At 41.6% G+C, this 24,492-nt stretch overlaps 2 protein-coding genes across 2 annotated transcripts; one reads left to right on the top strand and one right to left on the bottom strand.

The window, feature by feature from the left end:
- Positions 1-3,940: 3,940 nt before the first annotated feature.
- On the bottom strand, positions 3,941-9,620 carry LOC124048217 (5'(3')-deoxyribonucleotidase, mitochondrial-like). The gene is made up of 5 exons (XM_046368769.1): positions 8,883-9,620; positions 8,281-8,381; positions 7,476-7,536; positions 7,248-7,362; positions 3,941-7,005 (listed from the first exon to the last, which is right to left on the bottom strand). Exons 1-5 carry the CDS (start codon positions 9,150-9,152, stop codon positions 6,866-6,868), a joined length of 687 nt encoding a protein of 228 aa, XP_046224725.1. The 5' UTR covers positions 9,153-9,620; the 3' UTR covers positions 3,941-6,865.
- On the top strand, positions 9,193-23,630 carry cops3 (COP9 signalosome subunit 3). Its single transcript, XM_046368768.1, has 12 exons — positions 9,193-11,151; positions 12,192-12,321; positions 12,780-12,892; positions 13,984-14,033; positions 14,573-14,665; positions 14,788-14,967; positions 15,239-15,379; positions 18,409-18,582; positions 22,295-22,381; positions 22,520-22,633; positions 22,749-22,829; positions 23,034-23,630. Exons 1-12 carry the CDS (start codon positions 11,097-11,099, stop codon positions 23,085-23,087), a joined length of 1,272 nt encoding a protein of 423 aa, XP_046224724.1. The 5' UTR covers positions 9,193-11,096; the 3' UTR covers positions 23,088-23,630.
- The last annotated feature ends 862 nt before the right edge of the window (positions 23,631-24,492 follow it).

The following is a 24,492-nucleotide window of genomic DNA, read 5'->3' as shown; positions in this document are numbered from 1 at the left end:
AATAGTAGGCCAGGTAGGTAGGTAAAGAGAATAGTAGGACAGGTAGGTAGGTAAAGAGAATAGTAGGCCAGGTAGTTAGGTAAAGAGAATAGTAGGCCAGGTAGGTAGGTAAAGAGAATAGTAGGTAGGTAGGTAGGTAGGTAGGTAGGTAGGTAGGTAGGTAGGTAGGTAGGTAGGTAGGTAGGTAAAGAGAATAGTAGGCCAGGTAGGGAAGGTAAAGAGAATAGTAGGACAGGTAGGTAGGTAAAGTGAATAGTAGGCCAGGTAGGTAGGTAAAGAGAATAGTAGGCCAGGTAGGTAGGTAAAGAGAATAGTAGGGTAAGTAGGTAGGTAAAGAGAATAGTAGGCCAGGTAGTTAGGTAAAGAGAATAGTAGGACAGGTAGGTAGGTAAAGAGAATAGTAGGCCAGGTAGTTAGGTAAAGAGAATAGTAGGCCAGGTAGGTAGGTAAAGAGAATAGAAGGGTAGGTAGGTAGTTAGGTAAAGAGAATAGTAGGCCAGGTAGGTAGGTAAAGAGAATAGTAGGGTAGGTAGGTAGGTAGGTAGGTAGGTAGGTAGGTAGGTAGGTAAAGAGAATAGTCGTCCAGGTAGGTTGGTAGGTAGGTAGGTAGGTAGGTAGGTAGGTAGGTAAAGAGAATAATAGGCCAGGTAGGTAAAGAGAATAGTAGGCCAGGCAGGCAGGCAGGCAGGCAGGCAGGCAGGCAGGCAGGCAGGCAGGCAGGTAGGTAGGTAGGTAGGTAGGTAGGTAGGTAGGTACAGTTGAAGTCGGAAGTTTACATAAGTTTACATGACACGGGTCATTTTTCCAACAATTTTTAACAGACAGATTATTTCACTTATAATTCACTGTATCACAATTCCAGTGGGTCAGAAGTTTACATACACTAAGTTGACTGTACCTTTAAACAGCTTGGAAAATTCCAGAAATGTTGTCATGGCTTTAGAAGCTTCTGATAGGCTAATTGACATCATTTAAGTCAATTGGAGGTGTACCTGTGGATGAATTTCAAGGGCTACCTTCAAACTCATAACGATGGCCATAATGACCATCGTTATGTATGGAGGAAAAAGGGGGAGGCTTGCAAGCCGAAGAACGCCATTCCAACCGTGAAGCACGGGAGTGGCAGCATCATGTTGTGGGGGTGCTTTACTGCAGGAGGGAATGGTACACTTCACAAAATAGATGGCATCATGAGGGAAGAAAATTATGTAGATATATTGAAGCAACATCTCAAGACATCAGCCAGGAAGTTAAAGCTTAGTCGCAAATGGGTCTTCCAAATGGACAATGACCCCAAGCCTAAAGTTGTGGCAAAATGGCTTAAGGACAACAAAGTCAGGGTATTGGAGTGGCCATCACAAAGCCCTGACCTCATTCCTATAGAAAATGTGTGTGCAGAACTGAAAAAGTGTGTGCGAGCAAGGAGGCCTACAAATCTGACTCAGTACACCAGCTCTGTCAGGAGGAATGGGCCAAAATTCCCCCAACTTATTGTGGGAAGCTTGTGGAAGGCTGCCTGAAACTTTGACCCAAGTTAAACAATTTAAAGGCAATGCTACCAAATACTATGAGTGTATGTAAACTTCTGACCCACTGGGAATGTGATGAAAGAAATAAAGCTGAAATAAATCATTATCTCAACTATTATTTTGACATTTCACGTTCTTAAAATAAAGTGGTGATCCTAACTGACCTAAAACAGGGAATTTTTACTCGGATTAAATGTTAGGAATGGTGAAAAACTGAGTTTAAATGTATTTGGCTAAGGTGTATGTCAACTTCCGACTTCAACTGTTTGAAGGTAAATAAAACAGTAGGCCAGGTGAGAAGGTAGGTAATGAGAACAGTAGGCCAGGTAGTTAGGTAAAGAGAACAGTAGGCCAGGTAGTTAGGTAAAGAGAACAGTAGGCCAGGTAGTTAGGTAAAGAGAACAGTAGACCAAGTAGGTAGGTAGGTAGGTAGGTAGGTAGGTAGGTAGGTAGGTAGGTAGGTAGGTAGGTAGGTAGGATAGGTAGGTAAAGAGAACAGTAGGCCAGGTAGTTAGGTAAAGAGAACAGTAGGCCAGGTAGGTAGGTAGATAGGTAGGTAGGTAGGATAGGTAGGTAAAGAGAACAGTAGGCCAAGTAGGTAGGTAGGTAGGTAAAGAGAATAGTAGGCCAGGTAGTTATGTAAAGAGAACAGTAGGCCAGGTAGGTAGGTAGGTAGGTAGGTAGGTAGGTAGGTAGGTAGGTAGGTAGGTAGGTAGGTAGGTAGAGAGAACAGTAGGCCAGGTAGGTAGGTAGGTAGGTAGGTAGGTAGATAGGTAGGTAGGTAGGTAGGTAGGTAGGTAGGTAGGTAGGTAGGTAGGTAGGTAGGTAAAGTGAACAGTAGGCCAGGTAGGTAGGTGGGTAAGGTAGGAAGGTAAAGTAAACAGTAGGCCAGGTAGGTAGGTAAGTAGGTAAAGATAACAGTAGGCCAGGTAGGTATACAGAAGAGTAAGAGCACCTAACTCAGCTGTTTACACTATCATCTAAGACAACATAACATGGGTCTGGAAGCAGGAAGTCACATGCAGGATTATCACAACTCTTTAATGTTCCATGTCATTTCAGCAGTCATGGAGACATTTTCTCGCTTTTACCCAAATCATAATCAAAGTACATTAACATTACAATAAAGACTTCATTGGAAAAAGTGATAAGATACCTTGCAATTTGTGAGGACCAAAGTACAACACTTCACTGGTGGGCCAGTCAGTGCTGGGAAGCACACTGTCTCAACGAAAAGACAGATGACTCCCTTCCTCTTTGAAGCGCATAGACAGAGTGGGAAAAGACAAATAGAAAGATGTTAAGGAGCTGAACAACAGTTTAGAGGGAGCCCAGGGGCTGGCTGTATGCTGTACCTTGGTTGTTTACTCATCAGTGCTCTGTCTCTATCACTATGCCTGTTTTTCCAGCTTGTTTTCCAGTGTTTGTGAGTGACTGGACAATGTGCTTTTTCCACAAAAGGTTCCGTCTCATAATTGAGATCGACTTAATCACGGCAGAGCCTTACTCCTTATCCACAGAGACACAGTGTTAACTCAGTGGCCTTTATTGTCTGACCTGAGATGGGGAGTTCAATCCCCGGCCGAGTCATACCAAAGACTGTAAAATTGGTACCTGATGCGTCTCTGCTTGGCACTCAGCATTAAAGAGATAGAATGGAGGTAAGGCACTGCGTTAGACTAGCATCCTGTCCACAGGGTGTACTTAATAGATCAAGCTGCCTCATGCTACAGAAACAGGACAGGTTCCTGCTCCTATAAGCCATTCCGGCTCGCTCATGCAAGGCTACATATTTACAGAGACACACAAAAACAGTCCCCTCAACCCATCATAGGAAACACAGAGTCCTGATCGCTAGAATGTCCCCCATTATAGTTCCATTCTGTGTTCTTGCCAGAACATCATTACGTAGAATCCTCAGTCTGTATTTTAAAGCCCCAGTGGGAATGCTCAGGCCTCTGACGCATTTGGTCTTTGCAGACCCAGGGCCGCTATAGTCACCACAAGGCATTGACCAGGGGCCAGCTAGGGGTTCATTGTCTGCATTTCTTGCTTCAAATCTGGCCTGTCTTCTTTTTTAGGAAAATGTCACTGTGGTGGTGGCTCCTTCTATGGGTGGCTGTGGAATGGCATTCCAGATCGTAACAGGTGTACAAAACATTAGGAATATCTGCTTCCCTATTTCCATGACATAGCCTGACCAGGTGTATCCAGGTGAAAGCTATGATCCCTTATTTATGTCACTTGTTAAATCCACTTCAATCAGTGTCGATGAAGGGCAGGAGACGGGTTAAAGAAGGATTTTTAAGCCTTGAGACATGTATTGTGTATGTGTGCCATTCAGAGGGTGAATGGTCAAGACAAAATATTTAAGTGCCTTTGAACAGGGTATGGTAGTAGGTGCCAGGCACACTGGTTTGTGTCAAGAACTGCAACACTGCTGGGTTTTTCACACTCAACAGTTTCCAGTGTGTATCAACAACGGTCTACCACCCACAGCACATCCAGCCAACTTGACACAACTGTGGGAAGCATTGGAGTCAATGGGCCAGGAACCCTGTGGAACGCTTGACACCTTGTAGAGTCCATGCCTGGACAAAGAGGCTGTTCTGAGGGCGGTGGGGGAAACAACTCAATATTAGGAAGGTGTTCCTAATGTTTTGTATACCCATCGGGCGGCGCACAATTCGCCCAGCGCCATCCGGGTTAGGGTTTGGCTGGGGTAGGCCATCATTGTAAATCAGAATTTGTTCTTAACTGACTTGCCTAATTAAATTAAAGGTTAAACAAAATAAAATGTATTATACAAAAAAATGACATCTATAAAATATTGAATATTGCTATTTTCAATGTTGCATCCTTTATTCGATCTGTTAACGACAACATTTAGTATATTCTCTGTTCTCCAAAAAACACATTGACATAGATATCATCCAGCACCAAAGACATGAGACATTCATTGACAAGATGCAGTGACAGGCAGTGAACAGACTTTGTGAGATACAGTGGTTGACCTAGCAGTGGATTCTACACACATCGCTTAACCCTAACTCACCCCACAGACAGGGTCATCATCAGGGCAATCGTAACACTTAGGCTGTGTACGTACAGTATTTTCCAAAAGTCTTGACAACAACGCCTTCCCTTCATGACAACTGTAAAGACACTTGGAAGGGTAAAAAAAATCAATTACAAGAGAATCCATGGCTTTTAAAATGTGATTAACATGAGAGATACGAGGAGAGGAAAGGAGGTGGCATTGGGACACGAGGCTAGCTAATGAGGATACAACAGCATGCTGAAAGGGTTAGACTAAAACCAGTTAGAATCAGAGCCTTATAGAGTACCATAGTATGAGTCATAATACCCATACAACCTAAAACAGGGAAATGGTTCCAATAATTTCCCCACCATTTATTTGTCCCATAGGGGATTTTAGAAACACTTTAAATAAGGGCTGTGTTTCGTGTAGGCTTACCCTTGTGTGATGTTTTGCTAATTGTGAAATCTCTCTAGGACAAGGTAATTTCTAAATCAATATATTCACCTATATTTACCCCCAAAAATGGAAATGCTAATTAGCTGCTAAACTGGCTATCATAAAGAACAACAAATGTCATGATGATCTGGATGAGACTGTCAAATCAAGGCAAAGGTATGAATCTCTGGATTAACTATCTAATGTTAGCTAAATGTAGTAAATAATAAATAGGCTACATTTTTTTAAATGGACAATTCTGTGAACTGTCTTGTGTACGTTTTAAATTGACACATTACCTGTTAGCAAAGGTATCAGTTAGAGATGACGTGCAGGAGCTTGGAGGGATTTGTAGTTTTGAATGGTGTCTACTTTGATGCTAAGATTAGGATTTTTGAATCAGAGTAAATAGAGCCAAGTATATTGATAGAAGTCACCATGTACAAGAGAGATTTACATGTTTATCAAAATGTCACACCATGGTAAGCCTACACAAAACAACCCTTATTTTAAGCGTTTCTAAAATCCACTATGGGAAAAATGTATGGTCGAAAAACAATTGGAATCATTTCCGTTTGACCGCTAGATTTTATAGGTATTATAACACCTCCATTGTGGGCCTCTATAGAGGTCAGGCCAGAGCTAGCTATGGCCTCTATGTGAATCACTGGGGAAAGGGATACTCACAAAAGGTGAACTAGCAATTAACAACATTAGCACCAATTTCAACTGTTTTGAAAATGTTTACAAAAGGCTAGAGACATTCAGCTAGGTGTAAGTATAACTTCTTCACTGGACCACTTTGTGACCACTCTCCGCGGAGTCAGCAGAATGTGGATGTTTCTGGTTTTCAGGGATACAGTATTTTCAACCAAACTTCCATTTCCCCTGAAAAACGTGGGGAGTCTGCTCAGGTGTCTTGCTACCCCTGCTACGTTAGGTTGCTTTGTGAATATACTTTAAGGCCTGTAAAGACACTTATGAAAAGAAATACATTTGTTTTGATGGAAGAGCTTGACCATATTCACAGCAGAGCGTATTGGATACTTTGAGGTGTAATAAGTAATGATATTTTTTTTTCAGTCAACCATTTTCTTGTCTCAAACAATAAGACACATAAGACTAATGCAAATCGATTACGTAATGTTAAAATTTGAAATAAAATAGGAAGGTTTAGCATGTCTTTATAATACATTTGATATATAACTTATATTTTTTTAAATAAAGTATATTCACTTTTTCTAAATCTGTGTTTTAAATCCGTAGACATTAAGTTAATATCATGCAACCTAGTCATATCTGTCATTCTCAATACTTGCCTGTGGATTGGTGGATGCTTTAAAACACTTTTAAAAATCTACCTAAACTAAGTTGAGAAAATAATATATAGGCTACAATTTGATCCATGTTGGCACAATGTTGGAACACAACATTTACAAAATGGAGTCACTCCTATACAGTATATGTGAAACAAAACTGTATTGCCCTCTGGCCAATGTCCTGGTCAACATACAAACAAAATATGTAGAAGGAACAACTAATAATAGTCTTATACAACTATAAAGAGTGAGTCAAAACAGTAAACTCTGCATTTACTCTCTACTCAATATTGTTGCTGGTCTTTCACTGCAATCATTTTCAGTATTTCTACCTCATGCTTCAGTCGATGTGTGGCCCCTAGTGGTAAAACAGATTCATATCCTCTGACATTGGCTAAATAAGGTACAGTAGAACCCTAAACTTCAAGTTCGAGACTGACTGTGGTGTATTAGTGGAGGTATTCACCCTTTGTACCCCAATACAGTGTAGGTAATCAGGGTGGAGAAGGGGAGGTTGATGTGTGTATGAGGGGGGCTCATCAGAGCCTCTTGTTCTCCAGGATGCCCCTCCAGTCATCTGCCCAAGAGAGCAGGCGCCGGTGGCTGGAGCTGGGAAGTATGTGCTTGTTGTGGCAGGCTGTAAATAGGATGTGCTCCCAGCTTGGGTTGGGCTCTACACCTGCAACAGAGGCACATCACATTTACATTTAAGTCATTTAGCAGACGCTCTTATCCAGAGCGACTTACAAATTGGTCACAAAGGTCATGTGACGCTTGTAGATTAATCGAACAGTCAAATACTAACTACCGAAAATACCTATATGTATGACACTAGCATGCATATGGCTCCATCATATAAATACATGCACATATATTTACACACGCACAGTTTTCCAGCTTTGCCACAAACACTTGACTCACCGAGGATGTCTGGCTTGTCATCTATGAGGACGTCCCCAGTCACCACAGTCTTGTCTCTGGTTAGGATGATCTGGTCCAAGAAATCATAGCCCAGGTGCTTCTCTATCCAGGCATACTGAACACACAACAGGGAGAGCGCAAAGACCCGAACTATTGTTAGGAAGAGGTACCACAACCACCACTCGGCCTCCAGCCTAAAGGGTTTTACTGTCTTGACTCCGAGCTTACCTTCTCACCAGGGCAGTGGATATAATGTTTTATAGGGCTGGTGCAAATAAAGACATCTGTGCTGGAAAACGGAGAAGAACACAACAGGGTTCATTTGTTTTCAAGGTAAATCTTCTACAACATGGCGTTTTTGAAAGGTGAGCAAAGGGGATGTCCTAACATGAGGATATAGGCTAGTATTGGAACAGAGTTACTGTGAATGTACTGTTTCATGGTGAGGGCATTTGCTTGAGGTGAACTACTATATGGTTGTTGACATAAGGTCAGCCAAAATGAAACACTAAAGCAAAGGTTCCCTCTATAAAGACGGCGTGGTCCTCTGTAGCTGTTGGTAGAGCATGGCACTTGCACCAGCCAAGATAGTAGGTACGAAACCTGGGATCACTCATACATAAAATGCATGCGTGGATGACTAAGTCGCTTTGGAGAAAAGCATCTGTCTGTTAATGTGCTATTAGCATGATGCCATTTTAACATGGCAAATGCATACAGCAGAGCACACCATGACATAGCAGTTCCCTTCCTGAGAGTGTTACCATGCTACTCCAGGACCACCTGCCCGCCTTCTCCACCCTATTTGTTTATAGCCTAACGGGTGATGACGAAATGGCAAATAGTCTCTAGGTGAGGGTCAAAACATTGTAAAGCACTTTGAGAACACAAACAAAACAGCAATTCCTTCTCTTTGAACATCTGGCTCACCGGGCAAGTGTCTTTGAAATAAATGTGAGTATTTTAAGAATATTTCGTAAGCTATGGTATTGTTCAGATATGGTTTGAATGACCATATATGGTTCAAACTTACTTCTCCATCTTAGCCATCTCCTTGACGGCCTGCACTCCTCCAGGAAGGGGCTCCAGCTCTATAAAGAAGTCCTTTGACTCCCAAATGCTGATGGCCTTCTCCTACAGTCAATATAGCCTCTGCTTATCATCCAGACTTTTACAGATTGTGTGTGTGTTAATTTATGGCAGACACTGAGGACCGAGACGCATGGCATACTTTAATACTCTCATTATACAATGAGAGTATTATATACAATTATACAATAATAGGGATATGGGAGACATCTTTATCAAGTGCATGCTTGCTATGACTATACTGTGGAAATAAAGCACTGTCTGGAGAAACTGGGGTTGCATTATAAAGCAGAAATTAAAGCACTTTTTCGAGCCACCATGTGAGTAGGGATTAACTCAGTACAAGGACTTTCTTATAAATCAGATCTGTGTGTGACTGGCATTTACATAATTCAATGTATTGACAGCTGCTGCTCTTGAAACCTTTTGAACATGCAGGGGACTTCTGATGCAAATGAATGAGCGACATAATGCCAGACTATACAGACAATTAATGTATGGATATTTCCCGTTTTCAGACAGAATGCACAGTTCGGAACTACTTACACACAGGTCACTCCTCAAGTTCCCATACTGAGACGACACCCAGAATCCTCGTCTGTCCTCCAGGCTGATGTACGGTTCATTGGGGTACCTGGCCCGGTATTTCTTCAGGAATCCCCCTTCGAAGTCTGCAATGACGCCATCCATGTCTACTAGAACCCGAAGTCTCTTACCAGAGGATGAAGACATCTTCGCGGAAATATACTTGAACTGGTCATGGAGTAAGATCCTCCCTCTGTCGCGTAACGTTACTATCTTGGGCAGTAATGACATGATTTACTTGCCTCGCTGATTTCTGTCGGTGATCGAACGATGGCTTCAAGAATCACGAAGCGCGAGATAAGTATTCGAAAGTCCAGAAGAGAAAAATGTGTTTTTCCTAATACTGATAGGGTGCCATTTAAACAAAATATATTTTGGGACGTTGCTAATGTAACTAACTATTTGACACGGTCAGCTATTTATTTATGGTTTCAACCTTTATTGCAATTGGTCAGGCTTTGGCAGCAAGCTAGCTAACGTTAGCACTACCGGTATATTGATTAGCGCACAGGGTCAAATTTGACCAATGCCTTTCTGCAATGTATTTGGACTTGTTTACGATTCTTGTCAGTATGGACTGGTTCTTCAGCAGTTAGTGTCGCATCTCACAACCATAGTCAGCCGCACAGCAGCTGTGGAATTGGGTACAAATACTCTTAGATGTGTCGCCTACTGTGCAAAATCCTGCAGTCAAAGACAATGTCGTGAAACAAGATTACGCACGTGTCCTCAGTTTCTCAGTGGAGTTTAAAAAGGCATTCTTCTATCATGGAGTGTTAACTGGAAAACATCTACAACATTGAACTTTTACATCAAACGAAGCTGTACATGTGTTTAATAGTCACATGTACAGGGTTTGCAGGTGTGATTGCAGGGTACAGTGAACATCTTAGGTGCTGAGCTCCAACATGCAATACTAAGTGGAATAAAAGAATGAAAAGTGGAATAAAACAACAATAGAAATAGCACTATATACACCATACAATCTGTAGCAGTGATTAATAAATACATGTCCATTAGAGTAAGGGGTGGGAGAATGAGCAGCAAGACCATTGTGTGGGTGTGGGGACAAAGTGAAAATAAGAGTAATAATATACATATTAACAACTGCAACACTGATGAATGTCGTTGGGATGGGGGCCCTCGGGGACAGGCCAAATTTCAGCTCTGGAGAACACAGGTGCTAGAATCTTTCCAGTTCCCACACAGCCATGAGTACCATGAATCTGGCTAGCAAGACTACACAGGTGTGGTCAATGGGAAGACATATCCAATGAGGAGGCCCCAGAACAATGAAGAGATTCTGAGAAGCAGCTACAGTTAACAGAGTGGAGTGTGCTGGCCTATTGTGTGGTTTGATAATTGTCTGTGGTAGGGAGCAGGGGAGGTCTCTGGCTCATTGCTAAGCTGCAGGGAGACGTCGAGTGTCCCCTTGTAGGGGCCTCCAATCTAGTTTTGCCAAATCCCATCTGAAACAAGGCTAACGTGGTAGACATGATAATTAATGTATTATTTTAATTGTTGTACTGTACCATGTGTATCCTGTGAATATGACAAGTAAACTTGACTCCATACACACATTTAGTCAAAAATACAGGTGCAGGGCTATTCAATTAACCTTGTGTTACTGGTGTCCCAGTCCTGATTGGAATCAGTCCGATTATGGAAACAACAAAAAAAAGAGTACTGCCCTGTGGCCTCCACGGCTGCATTCGAGTGGGAAATCTCCAATTATACAATGTCTTTGCCTGCAACCCGGTAGCATCTGCACTGTACTTCCTGTGTTTACTAGTGTGTGATCCTTAAAGTGGTAGCACAGGGAGACAAATTCCCAATGAATACAATTCATGATAGAACATAAAGACAATCAACAGATGTTTTCAGGGGGTGTACGTTTCGAGCAAAGGAGGAAATAAACGGTAACAAACAGCAATAACTAGGTTTCTGGATAAATTTATATTTTGCGTTCAGCAAATCTGTGCCTGTCAATTTAAGAGCCTAAAGTTGCAACCGTAAATCTCGTTAGATCCCGTTTGTTCTTACGAAGATCTCACGACACTTCTCTCTCTCAGTGGCGGCTGTGTTGCCCCCTGTCTCAGCCAGCACGGACGGAGTTGTTTCTGACATTTGAATGAAAAACAGTTTGAATTGCTACCACTTTGGACAGATGAAATAATGGCTTCAGCCTTGGAGCAGTTCGTGAACAATGTGCGGCAGCTCTCTGCTCAAGGTATGGACACTAAACAGGTTGTAGTTCTCAGACGAGCTGGAACTATTAGCTAATGCTAACCAATGGGTTACTGTGCTGTTATCATGTTTAACTAGCTAGGCTAGGTAGCCAAACTGGATAGATCCGTTTTGCTTTATCATGTAAACACAGCGCTAAATTTATTGTTTTGGTGAACGAGGCCTCAAAAAAGTAGTTTACAAAGATGCGTTTTTACCCCGGGACACTAATGTGTACCTCAAACAACACTGCAAACGAATACGTGTTTTAAAATCTTACTTTTTGTTTTTGTTAGAGAAAATAATTTCTGGAGTATGCCTTCCGGTAGTTCCGCCCTAAGCACGCGCGATTGGATGAAGAGCGCCATTGTCAAATGTTATTGGGCGACAGTCCCATCTGTAACGCAATATGCAATAGTTCCATTGGTAATGTACCCAGTGCAGGCCTTGACAGGACACTTGACCGGCCGATATATTTTACAGTTGCCAAGTACCTCAAGTCCACGATGATTTCATCCACGGGGGAAGTTTAGTAGCCGCAAAGAATGTGAGCTATGCAGCTAGACCGCGTTCCATTCTAAAAACGGGCGCAAGTCTTATTGGCACACAATATTATATTCTTTAAAACTAATATATATTACTAAATGATTAACGTTATCATTTACATATGCGGTTGTATTCAGTTGACATTCTGGCTATTTTGTTGGTACAGAGGTTTAGAGGTTTGCTATTATAGTCTGTATTATATTGCTAGAAATAAGCGAGCAACATAATAAAATATTTCTGACTATCATGGGCTTTCATCTCTGGGTAAGATGAGTGTAACGTGGGTCTGCTGTTGAACAGTAGAGTTTGGGAGGGCTCCATCTAAAAATGAAGGAAACACTTGTGTCAATTAAACTATTTATGATATAGACTCTTCATCCTATATTCACACATGAACTCCCGTTTTAATTTGGACCTGTACTCTTCAACCAGCTCTAATGGCTCAACTATCAAGTGCTGCATTGTTGTTTACCTATTGTCTTTACTGTTGCTTATCAGGTCAGATGACACAGCTGTGTGAACTGATCAACAAGAGCGGGGAGCTGTTGGCCAAGAACCTGTCCCACCTGGACACTGTACTGGGGGCCTTGGACATCCAGGAGCACTCCTTGGGCGTGCTGGCTGTGCTGTGAGTAGCCTGCTCTCTTCTGCAGTCATCTAATCCTTGATCAATGATTTTATAAGTCAATCACTGCTCTAGGATATGACTGAGTCAGTTTCTGCTTACTGTACCTGTGTGCATTTGAGGCTCATCTTACCTCATTTGCACTCACTGTACATATATACTTTTTGTTTTCTTTTGTTCTACTGTATTATTGACTGTATGTTTTGTTTATTTCATTTCTGTGCTGTTGTATGTGTCGAATTGCTATGCTTTATCTTGGCCAGCTCGCAGTTGCAAATGAGAACTTTTTCTCAACTAGCCTACCTGGTGAAATAATACAAATATCACACAGATCAAGGTGTTAAAATAAAATTGTGTCTGAAACTGGTTGTCTTTTACAGTCTACATTCTTTGTTTTAATATGGTGACAACATATTTTTTCTTGTGTACTCATGGCCAGTTTTCACTTTCCCTTCATAAAGGTTTGTGAAGTTCTCCATGCCAAACATCCCTGACTTTGAGACGCTCTTTTCCCAAGTCCAGCTCTTTATCAGTACCTGCAATGGGGAGCACATCAGATATGCAACAGACACTTGTAAGTCTAATCGTAACTTATTTTTGGTTTCTAGAAGCCATGTATTGATGTGTTTACTCCATACAGTGTTAACGTCTTGTAGTGATCGAAGTGTTTTCTAAGCAATGTGGATAATGTTTTTCAAGGTCAAATGATCAGGGCAAAATGTATTTCGCTTGAACCTGTTAAACCAGGGGTTCGCACATTTTTTTTGCCCTGCAACCCCATTTGACGTCAACATTTCTTGCGACCCCACCATGTGGGGGGGGGGAAGAAAAAAAGAGGTAATCAACGGCCAATGTTTACTTTTTAAAATTGGTTTATGACAGTCTATTACATCAGTCTGACAGTATTTTTCTGGACAGTATTTCAATCTGATGAAGCATAGTTTGAAGTGACTGAAATGCATCAAAGGTATTGGGATGTTCAGAAGATCATCAGGAAATAACTGCAATGGAATCGGGGAGGGGACTGTGGATCTGTCCCTGTACGTTAGTCACACGAGAGTCAGACAGCACTGGCCCGATTTTTGATGTAACTTGGGTGAATGATGCGTCTTGTAGAGATCCGGCATTTACAAAATGATACTGATTGGCCCAAGGCGGGAGCTGTAGTAATTAACTGAAATGTGTGATATCCCAATTGGTCCAAGGGGGTGTGCTGCATCATTCATGGGGGTGACATGTTTTCTTGTTTTGTATGATCTGTGTAGAAAAGAACGTCATTGTTGGTGTTCTTTTCCCTGTCTGATTTCGTGCCTAATGATTCAGTGTTCTAATGAATCCTGCTCGGCTTGTGGTCATTGTAGAGGGAAACAGAAGATGGGTACGGGTTCCTGAGAGTGTTATCTTTCAGTGATGTGGTTGTATATTTTGTAGCATAAACTGTTCAAAGGGATAGAGACACATTTTGTAGGAAGCAAACAGAAATGGCTCTGTTAATTACAACCGCATCTAGCGGCTACCAGAGATTAGATGTAACCGCGATTCTATGAACCAATCACAATTATTCTGTATTTTTTTCCCCCAGAGTTTCTCGCGATCCCACTTTCATATCCGGTGACCCCAAGTTTGGGAAATGCAAAACCCACTATTTGATTTTTCTCTCCACAGTTGCCGGTCTCTGCCATCAGTTGACAAACGCCCTTGTAGAACGGAAACAGGTAAGTCTTGCCAAAATGGGAGCAACACATTTCAATCAGAAGAGCTAATGCATGAACTTACTTGTCGATTAACTTGGTTTGTTTGAAAAAAGGACTTGTGTTTTTACAAGATAAGACCCAGCTTATGTCATTACCACTCTACATGATTTAAAAAAAAACATAAAGCCAACTAATGAGAAAGCATATTGGTTCATTCTATTTTATATAAGTTTAATGCAGCAGTTTTCAAAGAAGGATAGAATTGGCACTGTGAATTCCATGCTTGGATATTTAATTTGTAATCACAGCATTGGAGGGTATGTGAAACAGACGTGTGCCAGACAACTCAGGGTAAACTGATCGTACCAAGGCTCAAACCTGTGGACCCCTGCCTTGCTAGCACACGTGATCGCCCTGCTTGGCAACGTACTATCCAGTTATGCCACCAAAACGGAACCTCGATGGCACCATTGGCGACATTTCAAGCTAGCTGTGGAGTGAGTTCCTGGCATATTGTTGTCTCTGTTACATTTGGTTGAATGCATCTCTTTCCTTCACAGCCATTGAGAGGCGTCGGCATTCTAAAACAGGCAATAGACAAAATGCAGATGAACACAAACCAACTTACCTCAGTTCATGCGGACCTGTGTCAGGTGTGTAACCGCTTCATGTCAACTGGCTCTTTGGACTTTACATGATTATTGAAATGTATTGATGCTTGACTATGAGACTAAGCATGAATGAGCTCTCCATTATTTTGTGTGTACATCCACAGCTGTGCTTGTTAGCAAAGTGCTTCAAGCCTGTTCTCCCATTTCTTGAGCTTGACATGATGGACATCTGTAAGGAGAATGGCGCCTACGACGCAAAGCACTTTCTATGTTACTACTATTACGGAGGCATGATCTACACAGGTCTGAAGAACTTTGAAAGAGCACTGTATTTTTATGAACAGGTACTGGCTTATTTGAGAATCTAAAAAAGATGTTTGTTCCTGTTATCGAAAGTGAATTGATTTAGCAGACTACTAGTAACACATTTGTTCATCTTAATACCATTTGAAATGACCTTTTTTAAGTTACTATTTTGATACTGTGTATGCATGCAGTAGTCCAGTACACTATACCTCGCATTGACGTTGAATCTGTGAGGGCATTGACTTGGCTGTAGTTGGTTACGTCTCTAATTCCATTGTGTGATATTCTTATGCACCCCCCCCCCCCCAGGCAATAACCACTCCAGCTATGGCAGTCAGTCACATCATGTTGGAGGCCTATAAGAAGTACATCCTGGTCTCCTTGATTCTACACGGCAAAGTGCAGCAGCTCCCCAAATACACATCACAGATAGTTGGGAGGTTCATAAAGGTGAGAGTGAATATGCAAACAGGGCCATATTTTACATCCTTAGATGTGCCATTACATCTCGAACACTAGAACCGCTGGGGCTCGAGGGACCCCCCCCCCCCTCCCCCAAGTCATTCTGACTGCACCAGTCTAACGGTGTAATTAATACATCATATATATATGCTATCGCAAAAAAAATAGATTTGGTTATATTTATGAAGGTCTTAGGAACATTAGAATAAGAAAACAAAATGTTCAAATAACAATAGCATTTTCATTAGTTTGTTACTGTACACTATATTTAAAAAGAAAAAGCACCAACATTCAAGTGTGGAGTACCTTTTTAAGTATGAAACTGAAAGCATACGTGTTGGATCGCGGTAACACCAACCACCAAGACGTGTGGCCAAATGATAAAAACATCAGTAGCCTAAACATCATAAGTGTGCCTGATGAGTAATGAAAATCAGCACAAAAGCAATAATGGCATTATTTATTTATTTACATTTATTTAGCTAGGCAAGTCAGTTGAACAAATTCTTATTTTCAATGACGGCCTAGGAACAGTGGGTAAACTGCCTTGCTCAGGGTCAGAACAACATATTTTTCCCTTATCAGCTCGGGGACTCGATCTTGCAACCTTTCGATTATTAGTCCAACGCTCTAACCACTAGGCTACACTGCCGTCCCATTATAATGAATATAAGTGTTGATATGACAGCAGTAAACACAAATCGTCAGTTGTTGTCAGCTTGTGCTTACATGTTGTGCTGCTTCATGCAATGGCATCAGTTGGAGGGTGTTCATGTCACAAACGAAAGCTGGTGAGTGCGTTGCAGGTGTTTTTTTTTGTTGCTTGCAATGTTGGATCTGCTCTCTGTGATATTTTTGTGCTGATAATCAGCTGCAGCATTGTTACCGGCTTTGTTTTGTCCTGTCTCACCGTTTTCATTTGGTGGTGGCACAGCCACCTGCTCACTATTCTGGCTTTTTTTAACGATCAGGCCTCGGAGGTGAAGGTTCAGGCTGTGGCTCAGAATCAGAAGAATAATCATCAGATACGTCATGATTCATTTCTTCCCCTGCCTTCTGAGTCGTTTTCTTTCAGATCTTGTAGCAAATGTGCATCCATTAGTCTTCGTCTTTTTGCCACTGTAAATTACACACTCACTGTGTACTCCAAGTAGACCAGAGTAGACTAATTGGATTGGGTGGACTGATATAGGGTACATACCAGGGTTTCCGTTAAGAAATTGGCAGCATTTTAATTTATTTTTGACATTTTGAGAAATTTACTGGTCCCATATGCATTGGGTGCGCAACTGGTGCTCAGAATGACAGAAATCAGAGTCAGAATATAGTAATTTGTGTTAACAGAACATGCAAGTCAAGGATGCAATGGCGTGTGTCCTCACTGGAATTCTAAAATTCACTATGAAGATGTTAGAATAACTGACTTTTCCTCAGCCAACAAGACAAGTAACAAACAGAAAAATCACTAGCCTATGTCAATCTACGATTCCCCCATAGTAGAAAAGTTGACCTCTTCTATTGGTCAGCTTTTTGAGAAAGAAATGGCCTATTCCAAACAGACTTAGGGACAGTTGTTTGACTAAAGATCCAAAATCTGTACAACCAGTAGACCTAGGCAATATTAACAAGTCGGATCAGAACATTTAGCTTAAACTGTTGATAAACTATTATTTCTTCACATTATCAGCGCAGCAATGCACACAAGGCAGTAGGGTAACCGCAAATGTTTGTTCCATAATGCACTTAACTGGAAAACATCGGTGTCATAGCGCACCGCATGTGCGAGCACTCATGTGACAGAGATGAAAATATATTTAAATAAATAATTTAGAGAGGGGAGATCTAGTATGTAACAACTAGCATGGGTTGCTAATTTGACTAGGATTGTGCCTTTGGTTACTGGACAATGAAAGAAAGTTGATATCAAATAATTGCCTCCAGGGATATGATCTGATTTTGACTGGGCTACTTTGAAAAGACGTGCCTCATAATACGTAGTAAAACGTTCAGGTTTCAAACAATTAAGTATATGTTTTCAAAATGCATACTGCCTCCAGCTCATTGCAAAGGGGTGTGTGACGTGCTGGTGAAGCCTGTTCTGTTGCCTATGCATGCTGTTTGAGATGCTGAAGCAGCAGCTCACGCTGTCTGACAGAAGGCTCTGTATACTCTAGGCCTAGGTGTGTGATCCATAAGATGCATAACGAATATACTGTACACGCGCCAATTTAATTGCACAAAATGATGCAGTGTCACCTATAGCCCGATAAGCAGGACCAGTCAAATGTATTTCCATCGACTGTTATTTCCATCAATGAATAGGTTAAAAAGCGTTATTTCGCAATGGGATTTTTTTCTTCTTCTCTGGGATAATTGGCCAGTGCCAATTTGATTTTATCTGCTTTTCAACAAAGAATATCGTCCAAAAGCCGGCAGTGACCGGCTAACTGAAACCCTGGTACATAGCATATTTTGGATTACAGTTAGAATAGATGAATTCAATAGAATGGTCTGTTCTTCATTCACAATTAGTGACTACATAGTTATGCATCTTTCGCTTCCCCTTGCTCATCAACTCACCCATTTGCCCCCATCACACTTTACTTAATTTATTTAATCTGTTGACGTGCGAAATTAGTGTTGGTTTAGGTTGAGTTTTGAGGCAATCTGCGGGGTGATCATCAATTGAGCACTGCACCTTCAACTATCAGGAGAAGGAGCGGAGCAGGACCTACTGTTGGGAGGAGGGGCAACGGGAAAACGATTAAAAAAATGACATGCCCTCCGTAAACTGGCTGTAACACCAGTCTGTCTGATATTAATATTCTAACAACCATGTGTTATACAGAGTTGTGGTCGGAGGGGGAGGCATGACTTTAAAAATGGCAGAGTAATAATTTATTTACATTTTATGGACAGTCCAAATAACTGCTTTAGCGATTCTAGTGTTGTGCTTCTTGTACTATATACTATACATATGACATAGTATTACATATTCTACTGCTTTGTTTCTGCAGCCTCTCAGCAATGCCTACCATGAGCTTGCTCAGGTGTACGCCACCAACAACCCAGCAGAACTGCGCACCCAGGTGAACAAACACGGCGAGACCTTCACACGCGACAACAATACAGGCCTTGTCAAGCAGTGCCTGTCATCCCTCTACAAGAAGAATATACAGAGGCTAACAAAGGTATACTTCCTTCCCTTACCACATGTCACCCTTAGCCAAGATATCCTTCCCTCACCCCACCCAAGCCACAGCCTGTTCACCCCACTACCATCAAGAGGCTGGAGACAGTACAGGTGCATCAAAGCTATGACCGAGAGCCTGGAAAAACAGCTTCCCCAACTACCCGGCCTACGCCCAGTACCCTACCCTGAACTTTAGTCACTGTTACTAGCCGGCTACCACCCGACACTCAACCTTGCACCTTAGACACTGCTGCCCTATGTACAAAGTCATTGAACACTAGTCACTTTAATAATGTTTACATATTGTTTTACCCACTTCATACATACATATATACTGTATTCTAGTCGAGGCTCATCCTATATACAGTGCATTCGGAAAGGATTCAGACCCCCTGACTTTCACATTTTGTTACGTTACAGCCTTATTCTAAAATGGATTTTACATACAATAACCCATAATGACAAAATAATGTAAATATCACATTTCCGTAAGTATTCAGACCCATGACACAGTACTTTGTTGAAGCACCTTTGGCAGCGATTACAGCCTCGAGTCCTCTTAGGTATGACGCTACAAGCTTGGCCCAGCTGTATTTGGAGTTTCTCCCATTCCTCTCTGCAGAGCTTCTCAAGCTCTGCGAGGTTGGATGGGGAGTGGAGCTGCACAGCTATTTTCAGGTCTCTCCAGAGATGTTCGATTGGGTTCATGTCCGGGCTCTGGATGGGACACGCAAGGACATTCAGAGAGAGACTTGTCCCGAATGTGCGTAGGGTCGTTGTCCCAGTTTGAGGTCCTGAGTGCTCTTGAGCAGATTTTCATCAAGGATCTCTCTGTACTTTTCTCTGTTCATCTTTCCCTTGATCCTGACTAGTCTTTCCTGTCCCTACCACTGAAAGACATCTCCACAGCATGATGCTGCCACCACCATTCTTCACCGTAGGGATGGTGCCAGGTTTCCTCCAGACATGACGCTTGGCATTCAGGCCAAAGAGTTCAATCCTGGTTTCATCAGACCAGAGAATCTTGTTTCTCATGGTCAGAGTACTTTCCAAGGGGCTGTCGGGTTCTTGGTCACCTCCCTGACCAAGGTCCTTCTCCCCCGATTGCTCAGTTAGGATGGGCAGCCAGCTCTAGGAAGAGTCTTGGTGGTTCCACACTTCTTCCATTTTTAAGAATGATGGAGGCCACTGCTTTCTTGGGGACCTTCAATGCTGCAGACATTTTTTGGGACCCTTCCCCAGATCTGTACCTCGACACAATCCTGTCTGGGAGCTCTATTGACAAGTCCTTCCACCTCATGGCTTGGTTTTTGCTCTGACATGCACTGTCAACTGTGGGACCTTATATAGACTGACACACCACGCCTTTCCAAATCATGTCCAATCAATTGAATTTACCACAGGTGGACTCCAATCAAGTTGTAGAAACATCTCAAGGATGGTCATTGGAAACAGGGTGCATCTGACCTCAAGTTTGAGTCTCATAGCAAAGAGTTTGAGTACTTATGTAAGTAAGGCATTTTTTTTATTGCAGAAATTTCTTAACAGTTTTTGTTTTGTCATTAGGTGTGTGTGTGTGGTTGATTGATTAAAAAATAAATATATATATTATGTGATAAATTTGAATAAGGCTGTAACGTATCAAAATGTGGAAACAGTCAAGGTGTCTGAAATCTTTCTGAATGCATTGTAACTTCTGCTGTACACACCTTTTCTATTCATATACAGTTGAAGTCGGAAGTTTACATACACTTAGGTTGGCATCATTAAAACTTGTTTTTCAACCACTCCACAAATTTCTTGTTAACAAACTGATTATGGCAAGTCGGTTAGGACATCTACTTTGTGTATGATACAAGTGATTTTTCCAACAATTGTTTACAGACTGATTATTTCACTTATAATTCACTGTATCACAATTCCAGTGGGTCAGAAGTTTACATACACTAAGTTGACTGTGCCTTTAAACAGCTTGGAAATTTGCAGAAAATGATGTCATGGCTTTAGAAGCTTCTGATAGGCTAATTGACATAATTTGAGTCAATTGGGGGTGTACCTGTGGATTTATATCAAGGCCTACCTTCAAACTCTGTGCCTCTTTGCTTGACATCATGGGAAAATTAAAAGAAATCAGCCAAGACCCCAGAAAAACAATTGTAGACCTCCACAAGTCTGGTTCATCCTTGGGAGAAATTTCCTAAAGCCTGAAGGTACCACGTTCATCTGTACAAACAATAGTACACAAGTATAAACACCATGGGACCACGCAGCCGCCATACCGCTCAGGAAGAAGACGCGTTCTGTTTCCTAGAGATGAACGTACTTTGGTGTGAAAAGTGCACATCAATCCCGGGAACAACAGCAAAGGACCTTGTGAAGATGCTGGAGGAAACCGGTACAAAAGTATCTATATCCACAGTAAAACGAGTCGTATATCGCCATAACCTGAAAGGCTGCTCAGCAAAGAAGAAGCCACTGCCCCAAAACTGCCATAAAAAAGCCAGACTACGGTTTGCAACTGCACATGGGGACAAAGATTGTAGCTTGATGAAACAAAAATAGAACCGTTTGGCCATAATGACAATCGTTATGTTTGGAGGAAAAAGGGGAGGCTTGCAAGCCGAAGAACACCATCCCAACCTTGAAGCACGGGGGTGGCAGCATCATGTTGTGGGGGTGCTTTGCTGCAGGAGGGACTGGTGCACTTCACAAAATAGATGGCATCATGAGGCAGGACAATTATTTGGATAAATTGAAGCAAGATCTCAAGACATCAGTCAGGAAGTTAAAGCTTGGTCGCAAATGGGTCTTCCAAATGGACAATGACCCCAAGCATACTTCCAAAGTTGTGGCAAAATGTCTTAAGGACAACAAAGTCAAGGTATTGGAGTGGCCATCGCAAAGTCCTGAACTCAATCCTATAGAAAATATATGGGCAGAACTGAAAAAGCATGTGTGAGCAAGGAGGCCTACAAACCTGACTCAAAATTCACCCAACTTATTGTGGGAAGCTTGTGGAAGGCTACCCAAAATGTTTGACCCAAGTTAAACAATTTAAATGCAATGCTACCAAATACTAATTGAGTGTATGTCAATTCTGACCCACTGGGGATGTGATGAAAGAAAAAGCTGAAATAAATCATTCTCTCTACTATTATTCTGACATTTCACATCCTTAAAATAAAGTGGTGATCCTAACTGACCTAAGACAGGGAATGTTTACTAGGATTAAATGTCAGAAATGGTGAAAAACTGAGTGTAAATGTAGTTTGCTAAGGTGTATGTCATCTTCCGACTTCAGCTGTAGACACAACCAAACAAATTTGACTATCAACTCAGCCCAAATATATCCTCCCACAACCTCCAAATGGACTTAAGTATTTTACCTCAATATACCTCTCTTTACTTAAATATACCCCCTTTAGCTCATGTATCTTCTTAACCTCATATGCCCCCCTCACCTCACACCTCCCTCCTAATATGTCTACCAATAGTCCCCGCTCACCTTAAATACCTCACCTTTACCCCTAACATACCATTCTCATCCCTAATATCCCTCCGTCCGCATTCAGCTATATTCAAAATATACCGTCTGTCCTTCACCTCAAATAAATCTTCTACAATCCTATCTTCGCCCTGTTACCAGGGTGTAAACAAAGTTTTTCAAGTCAATGGTCAGATTGTATATGACCACCGTTCTATTTTTGCAGACTTTCTTGACGCTGTCCTTGCAAGACATGGCAAGTCGAGTGCAGCTGTCAGGGCCCCAGGAGGCGGAGAAGTATGTCTTGCACATGGTAAGCCAATGCGACCGCAGGAGGAAAGGCATGTTGTGTCTCAGTACTCCTAAGAACACTCACTTTTGAATGTCTGAAAGAAAATGGACTTTACCTGATTTAGATTTTTCCATTGGTTACGTTTTCTGTTCCTTACAGATTGAAGATGGCGAGATCTATGCCAGTATCAACCAAAAGGATGGCATGGTCTGTTTCCATGACAACCCGGAGAAATACAACAACCCCGCAATGCTTCACAAAATTGACCAAGAGGTAAGAGAATAGCGGTGTTGATTATCTATCCTTGTATGAAAATGACTGAGGTACAATGGCGTCTCTTTTGGTAATGTTTTAGTGAAGTAAATGCCTTGTTCTGTGTTCTTCACAGATGCTGAAGTGTATAGAGCTGGATGAGAAACTAAAGTCCATGGATCAAGAAATCACAGTAAACCCGCAGTTTGTGCAGAAGGTAAAAAGCAACTGTTCCGTTTTCTAGGCTCCTCTAGAGGAGTAAATTTGAAATTCAGGTGTTTGAGGGTTGGTGTGTTATTATTTTTTTAAATATTTTTTTTATCCCATTCTAAGACATGAAGTAGCTATATGAAACATCTGGTCTTCCAGTTATTAGTATAGAAATGATTACTAATGGTTAGCATCACATTGTGTGTTTCAGAGTATGGGAACGCAGGAGGATGATGTAGGCAGCAAAACGTCAAGTTACTCCTGAGGGCCATGGACAGGGGAGAACACTGCCACCCTTACGGTTCTCATTGGATGACTTTTTTTTAAAGTGGAAAAACATTCTATTGAGTATGGACATTGGTCAAGGAAAATCTAAATGTGTGGAATGATAATTTGGTTATTTCTTTCACGGTGTCTTGAGGAAACCTAAACAAAAAAAACAATTTTGTCAGTGTTTTATTTATCATTGTTCAGGTGGAAGAGCCACTGCTGCATTAACAACCATAATAATAAAAACTGGACTTATTTGTTCAAAAGGAATGTGTGCTAAAGCACCGTTTTTCTGTTGCATGATATATTTTTTTTTTTAGGAATTTCCTTATAGGATAACATGCAACATTTGAGGAAATCTTAAGTCTCATGTCTCGAAGATCAGTAATTTCCCTTGACCTGCGAGACAAATTTTCTGGTATATCACATGGAGATTTGACAACAAAAACAAGGCTGTACTTCTGCCCATGAACAAATGTAGAGAGGATAGTACAGCTTAAAAAAATAAAACAATTGGTGCACTGTTTTTTCCATCCCCTAGAGGTCTCTCGTGTACTGTGTTGTACTGTAGTTTGCATTTACTGCAGGTGGGATGAGCTCTGAGCTGGAGTCATACTTATCTGTTTTCTGGAAGGACTCAAGAATACATTGATTCAGTAAATTGACACAATTTTGGATTAAATGGATCACATCACATTCCTGTTTTGTCAGCAGTGTTTACCCTAGTCTTCTGACATTCTGTGCTACTTATGCCTCAGCTATTTGTGCAGTGTTTCGTTTGTCATATGTGAACGGAGAGATGTAGGATTTATTGTATTGCAAAGCCTCAACTTAACCCATTCATGTCCATAAGACATTTTTAAATGTCCTTTGGTACACTTGTTCTCTGAGCTTACTGATGGATAATTTGAAGAAGAGGAAAAAAAAGTATCGGCCAAAGCCCATGTATACAATGTGAGTTTTTGGTATTGTACTACATTTCATTAATCAAGTCATGTGAATACATGTTCAAATGATCAGATCTTAATGATATTTGGTATATAGATTGCCTGGACGTGTGTGTCCTATCCATCTACACAAAAAAGCGTGCTGAAGCAGGTAAAAAAATCACCTGTCCTCGGTGCCAAACACTCACTACCGAGTTCCAAATGGCCTCTGGAAGCAAGGTCAGGACAAGAACTGTGCGTTGGGAGCTTCAAGAAATGGGTTTCCATGGCCGAGCAGCTGCACACGAGCTTAAGATCACCATGCCAAGCGTTGGCTGGAGTGGTGTAAAGCTCGCCACAATTGGACTCTTGAGCAGTGGAAATGCGTTCTCTGGAGTGATGAATCACGCGTCACCATCTGGCAGTCCGGTGGATGAATCTGGGTTTTGCGAATGCCAAGAGAATGCTACCTGC

Source organism: Oncorhynchus gorbuscha, linkage group LG11, assembly GCF_021184085.1.
Source record: "Oncorhynchus gorbuscha isolate QuinsamMale2020 ecotype Even-year linkage group LG11, OgorEven_v1.0, whole genome shotgun sequence".
NCBI classification, from domain to species: domain Eukaryota; kingdom Metazoa; phylum Chordata; class Actinopteri; order Salmoniformes; family Salmonidae; genus Oncorhynchus; species Oncorhynchus gorbuscha.
This window is presented reverse-complemented; position numbering and strand designations above follow the sequence as displayed.

What these genes read in the sequence shown, in the direction of transcription:
- LOC124048217 (XM_046368769.1), bottom strand. Translation starts at nt 9,152, where the DNA reads ATGTCATTACTGCCCAAGATAGTAACGTTACGCGACAGAGGGAGGATC. An exon ending in ACTTGAGGAGTGACCTGTGT is followed by an intron (nt 8,382 to 8,882) that starts GTAAGTAGTTCC and finishes TATTGACTGTAG; the next exon opens with GAGAAGGCCATCAGCATTTG. An exon ending in TGACAAGCCAGACATCCTCG is followed by an intron (nt 7,006 to 7,247) that starts GTGAGTCAAGTG and finishes CCTCTGTTGCAG; the next exon opens with GTGTAGAGCCCAACCCAAGC.
- cops3 (XM_046368768.1), top strand. Translation starts at nt 11,097, where the DNA reads ATGGCTTCAGCCTTGGAGCAGTTCGTGAACAATGTGCGGCAGCTCTCT. An exon ending in CAGATATGCAACAGACACTT is followed by an intron (nt 12,893 to 13,983) that starts GTAAGTCTAATC and finishes TTCTCTCCACAG; the next exon opens with TTGCCGGTCTCTGCCATCAG. An exon ending in TTCATGCGGACCTGTGTCAG is followed by an intron (nt 14,666 to 14,787) that starts GTGTGTAACCGC and finishes GTACATCCACAG; the next exon opens with CTGTGCTTGTTAGCAAAGTG.